Below are 6000 nucleotides of genomic sequence, written 5' to 3'. Positions count from 1 at the left end.
CAAGAGGACTCTCCCTACCCCACTACCTAAGTGCCCCTGAGCAAGGCACCTTACTCTTCCAACATCTGCGCTGTACATGGCTGCCCACTGCTCTGTGTGTCCTGCTGTGTTCACCAGATGGGTCAAAAGCAGGGAACAAATTTCCCCCCATTTGCAAGTCGTGTGTCCATGCGTGTGTCTGTGCATGTGTTTGGGACCAATAAATGTATCTTATCTTATCTGTCCCACTAAATTTTAGCAGCACGGAGGAGGCTATAGGAGTTAAAACTAGAAAATTCCTCCTGCCGAGAAATTTCGAATGGGTGCCTAGAATTTGCCGGTTCCAGACAGACAGACTGTGTCAATTTGAGAGAGAGAGAGAGAGAGAGAGAGAGAGAGAGAGAGAGAGAGAGAGAGAGAGAGAATGGCTGGTGCTTTACGAGAGAGATAGTAAGATCCAGAGCGAGAGAGAGAGAAACTGGTTTGAGAGAGAGAGAGAGAGAGAGAGAGAGAGAGAGAGAGAGAGAGAAACTGGCTGGTATAAAAGAGAGAGCGACAGACTTGATCAGTAGGTGGCGCTAACGCTGCATACACACTCATCGATCTCTTCAGGACAGGGCTCTGATCATGTGACAGGATTTTGGGGGCGATTGCTAAAACTTAATTTTCACACCTACCACTAGATGGCGCTATCCCTATCACTGCATACACATTAATATATTTGTTCAAAGGTAATTTTTGGTTGCTATAGGTTTTTAACTCAAAACCAGTGGATCATTGAGTCAGCAGCTCAACCCACTGATCCAAATGAATTGACCTTAAACATCAATGACAATTGTATATTTAAAGCGTTTAAAGTTCCTCTTCTGAAAGTCACAGAAAATGACAATGTTAAAGTTCTGCCCTCAGTTGGACCTCTGAGTCATTAACCCTCTTCTGTAACCACTAGCCTACCTATGCTGTTAAACAACACCTTTGAAGTGGCTAATATAAAGATCTCACTGTCCCCCTCTCCCCAATGGCCCCTCCCTCAGCGTGTGTGACTCACTAATGACAACACGTGTGTTGGAGAGAGCGAATGACGGATTAGACATCAGGAGAACGTCCTGAACAAAATGCTATAATCGAAAATCTATAACTCCTATCCGTGAAATGAAAACACCCTGAGAACCACAACACTTGGACGAACAAGTACATAGAAACCTACTTCTCATTTCACTCTAACACCGTCATCAAACAAATACTTGTTACTCAAAAACTACAAGTCCTATCTGGAAAATAAACACATTTTGAGAACCACAAGGCTTGACACTACAACCAGATATATTAATATATTTGTTCAAAAGTAATTTTTGGCTTCTGTTGGTTTTGAAGTCACAACCATTGGATCACTGAGTCAGCGGCAGACCCACTAATCCAATCACATTGACTTTAGATATCATTGACAGTTGATTATTTAAAGAATTCAACAGTTCCCCCCTGAAACACAAAGAAAAAATTCAATGTTTGTGTCTTACCCACACTGGGACTTGAAACCTCCACCTCTGTGTTACAGTCCCTCTGCTCTAATGACTGAACTACCTGCAGTACTGATTACCACCTGTGAAGTAGTCTAAAAATAGATCTCAATGTCCCTTTTGGCCCCCCTCCCTCTGCGTGTGTGACTCCCTGATTACAGCAGGTGTGTCGTGAGAGAGGCACACCTGCCCGCTAAACTGCTCGCATGGCCTCATTTTTTGGGTCTAAACAATGATATAGATGTGTTCTTGTTCGTCCAAGCCTTGTGATTCTCACGGTGTTTTCATTTCACGGATAGGATCTATAGACTTTGAATTAGAGCATTTTGTTCGGGACATTCTGCTCAGGTCTGATGTCTCCCTCTCTCACGACACAGAGACCTACAAATAAACCTGCGGAATTACGTCGAATGGTGTGCTATGTGTTTAATAAGAATTTCGTCCAACGGTTCGCTCAAAGATCGCAATAACACGACCGAAAACGACGAATGGGACCCAAGGTCTCTCGCCCTAAAGAGCGAGAGGCTGAAAATCAGTGTTTTCAGACCCCTTTTTTGTCACTAAAACTGCTCTCAAATCCCCAAACGAAGGTCCTCAGACATGATTTTTTAGATATTTGAGGTGGTGAAATTCTTTCCTTCGCAGACATGTCACTCTCAAATCTCTCGGACCTGTGCTTATATCCGCATCGAAAAATCGAGGAATTATTTCCGGATCCTTCTCCCATTGGAGCCCCATGTTAATTCTGAAGATTTTTCTGAAACTGAAAAATAAAACGTAAATCGCTCCCACGGCTCCATTTCTCAGCTTTCACGAATAAAAAATATATCTGGTTCTAGTGTAAACTCTTGTGATTTTCCAGATAGGACTTATAGTTTTTGAGTAACAAGTATTTGTTTGATGACAGCGTTAGAGTGTGAAAAAATGTATCTTCAATTAAAACTAATGATAGCAAAAGGAGGAGATTTATGAAATGAGAACTACGTAACTAAACTGCTCGTACAGCCTCATTTTTTTACTCTAAACAATAATATAGACATGTACTTGTTCGTCCAAGCCTTGTGATTGTCAAGCTGTTTTCTTTTCACGGACAGGAGTTATAGATTTTGAATTAGAGCATTTTGTTCGAGACCTTCTCCTGAGGTCTGATGTCTCCCTCTCATTCTCGCACACCTGCGGTAATTTGCGAGTTACACAAAACTAATAAACTACTGCACAGGTGATAAACAACGCTATAGGTGGGGAAGTCAGCAGAGCAGAGGCACAGTGACCCAGATGTCGCTGGTTCAAGTCCCAGTATCAGCAGGACTTAAACATTGATATTTTTTTTTCTTTGTCTTTCAGGGGGGAACTGTTGAACTACAATGTGATTGGCTCTACATCAGATTCCTGTATTAGTGTGTATGAAGTGACAGTGATAGCGCCACCTGGTGTTCTGTGTGAAAATGAAGTTTAAGCAATCGCCCCCAAAATCCTGTCACATGATCAGAGGCCTAACCTGAAGTTATATATGAGTGTGTATGCAGTGTTAGTGATAGCACCACCTACTGATCAAGTCTGTCACTCTCTCTTTTATACCAGCCAGTTTCTCTCTCTCTCTCTCTCTTAAACCAGTCTCTCTCTCTCTCTGGATCTTACTATCTCTCTCTTAAAGCAGCCAGTCTCTCTCTCTCTCTCTCTCTCTCTCTCTCTCTCTCTCTCTCTCTCTCTCTCTCTCTCTCTCTCTCTCTCTCTCTCTCTCTCTCTCTCTCTCTCTCTCTCTCTCTCTCTCTCTCTCTCTCTCTCTCTCTCTCTCTCTCTCTCTCTCTCTCTCTCTCTCTCTCTCTCTCTCTCTCTCTCTCAAATTGACACAGTCTGTCTCTCTTCCCCCAAAAAATAAAATATTTAGTCTGGAACCGGCAAATTCTAGGCACCCATTCGAAATTTCTCGGCAGGAGGAATTTTCTAGTGATGAGTAAATAACCACAGATGAGATACATTGTTTTTTAAGTTGCTTTTTGTTCTTAGTAGTATAACCACCCGCAGTCATGCCAATTTGTGATTGCCTTATATTTCAAGGTGTCATTGACAACACCAGACCTGTTTGAGTTCTTCAAAAGTCAGATATGTGGCTGATCTGACCCTGCGGTAGATGCCACTGTTAGGCTGTGTTTAGCTGATATATGGTCCCTTGGAAATAATAGCTTTGATATGAAATAGACTGGTTAGTTACAGATGTTATAATTAGGTCAGGGCTTGGGGGACTCATAAGTAAAAGAATAGGAACTGCTGTCAATAATTATAGTAGGATTTATTAGAATAAAGTAATGGAATTTGCTGGATAAATGACTGCTACACAGATAAATGTCACTTTTAGTTTCTCTGTAGTTTTAAATTTGAAAGTAAGGCTACTTTTACATCAAGAATCTGCCTATCCTTTGTTTAGATTTAACAGCTGATGTGCTCAAGTTCAAATTGGCTACCCTTGCAACAGGTTAAAAGAGAAAGAGGAAAAAAAAAAAGTTGAGTAAGTGTACATTTCGTTCTAGTTCATCTGGCAGAACTTCTGCTTCAGCTCTTCCTCGTGGAAACAAGGACCCTCTTGTTTACAGCAAACCTCTGTAGGTTCACACAGTTTTGTGAATGTATGTACACATACATTCATGTTGGTTGCTCAATGCTCCTTCAACCTGTAAAAGACAAACACCAACACAATTTTGATAGTTGGGTGTCATTACGTTTTACCCTTGAGACCACTTAGCTCTATTAAAATGAACATTGTTCATAAGGAACAATGTTCATTCCATTTAACAATTAAATCAAACTATTAAACATGTTTTTTTGATACATATCTTCTAGTTTGGGTGTCAAGTTAAGCCTTTTTCAGACATATCCACAGAATTGGGCCCAGAGTTTCTCCTGAGTTCTCTTTTTACATGCATAATGCAGCAGGGGGTTCTCTGCTAATACACGCTCACAACAGCAAATTATCAGCAGGATTCAGGTGAGGGGTGGTGCAGCAGATAGAGTGGAGATCACTTGATGTTGTTTACAGCACATCAACACCACTGTCTTATCACCACTCTCTTTACCATCTTCGTTTGTGTCTTCTACGTGTATGACACCGCTTTTTCGTCCGGGGCGAATTGTTTGCTTTAAATTTGTAATTTTTTTTGTCTGTCGTGTGTTAGTAGCATTAGCAAACCCCCTTACATGTTCACGGTAAATCCAGAAGGGAAAACAAATGGGTACTAATTTTCAATGAACATAGATTTTGGTTGCAGTCATTTCTGCTGAATTAACTTGATAAAATTTGACCTCCCAAACTAATATTTGTATATAAAATCTAACTCATTTACATTGATAATACGGGATAAAGAATGCAAATTGTGCAACAACCAATGGAAACAGGACATTGAGTTAAATCATGAATAGCACAAAAAACAGACTTACTGTACAATGGAAATGGGACGGGATTTAGTTGAGTCAAGCTCCTTTTTCACAAGCCGTAGCAAAAACTGTACATACATTTCCAAAATGTCAATTATTACAGGATTTCAAATATTCATATAAATACATATTCATATATCAGGGGCGCTGGTATAAAACATGCATTTAGAGCTTTATTTCTCTTGGGGGTGAAGCAAACTGAAAACACATCTGATACGTTATAAACTCAAGAAATGATGGTGACTAACATTATTTTAAATTGTTTGTGTCTGCCATATGCATTAAGGTTCAATCATCACTGTATGTAAGCTCTCTCTTGTGAGTCAGAACACCAGTAGCATACCAATCTGAATGTAAGGAAGCAAAGCTAGAAAAACCATTACACTGACGTAAATGGTGTTTTTTCCCTGGGGATGAGGGTGGGTGTTTAAGTGGTCAGTCAGCCCTCTTATGTGGCACACAGCCAGAAACGTTGTAAAACCACTGTGTGGTCACAATGTCCTGCATTGCATGTTTTATATCTTCTTACTATAATCCTCAGTTCTTACAGCTAGGTCTGCAAACTTCTCTCTAAACCTCTTCTCAGTGGTCACTGTTATGAACAGACATATTGCACAAATATAAATAGGATAAAAATCAATCAAAAGGTACATATTCTCAATTTAAACACTAAACACTGGAAACAAGTGTCAGAGGTCTACTGTATAACTAGTCAACACAATGGAAAAAACTCAGTCCTTAGACAGCCCCATCAAACTGTTGACTGACTTTACCCATTAAAATAATTTGAAAAAAACTGCAACGATAAAACCAATGTTAATGTGGATGTTCTATGTTTTCTGTTCTGAAAAGGGTTTAGGTTGATACCGACCTTGAAACAGTTGTAAAGAGCAGTGAGTATATATATATATACACACATGTGTGCCACATAAGTATATATATATATATACATATATATATTAGTGCTGTCAAACGATTAAAATATTTAAACGCGATTAAGCGCATTTATGTCATAGCTAACTCAAAATTAATCGTGATTAATTGCAAATTGGTATCTATTCTAAATGTCCCTTAA

The 6000-nt window shown here is 39.8% G+C and overlaps 1 protein-coding gene across 4 annotated transcripts in view; it reads right to left on the bottom strand.

Moving 5' to 3' along the window:
• Nucleotides 1-3762: 3762 nt before the first annotated feature.
• The window catches only part of slc37a1 (solute carrier family 37 member 1), a 65043-nt gene continuing 62805 nt past the window's right edge, over nt 3763-6000 (bottom strand). For 3 of the 4 annotated variants that reach the window (XM_053439605.1, XM_053439608.1, XM_053439606.1), the window contains exons 19-20: nt 4929-4993; nt 3763-4165 (exon numbers count right to left, since the gene is read on the bottom strand). In XM_053439605.1, coding sequence (XP_053295580.1) covers nt 4150-4165; nt 4929-4993 — 81 coding nt within the window. In that variant the 3' untranslated portion in view covers nt 3763-4149. The remainder of the gene's footprint in view (nt 4166-4928; nt 4994-6000) is intronic. The other variant, XM_053439609.1, reaches the window with a different exon arrangement.

The sequence above is a fragment of the Pleuronectes platessa genome, chromosome 14, assembly GCF_947347685.1.
Source record: "Pleuronectes platessa chromosome 14, fPlePla1.1, whole genome shotgun sequence".
NCBI classification, from domain to species: Eukaryota; Metazoa; Chordata; class Actinopteri; order Pleuronectiformes; family Pleuronectidae; genus Pleuronectes; species Pleuronectes platessa.
This window is presented reverse-complemented; position numbering and strand designations above follow the sequence as displayed.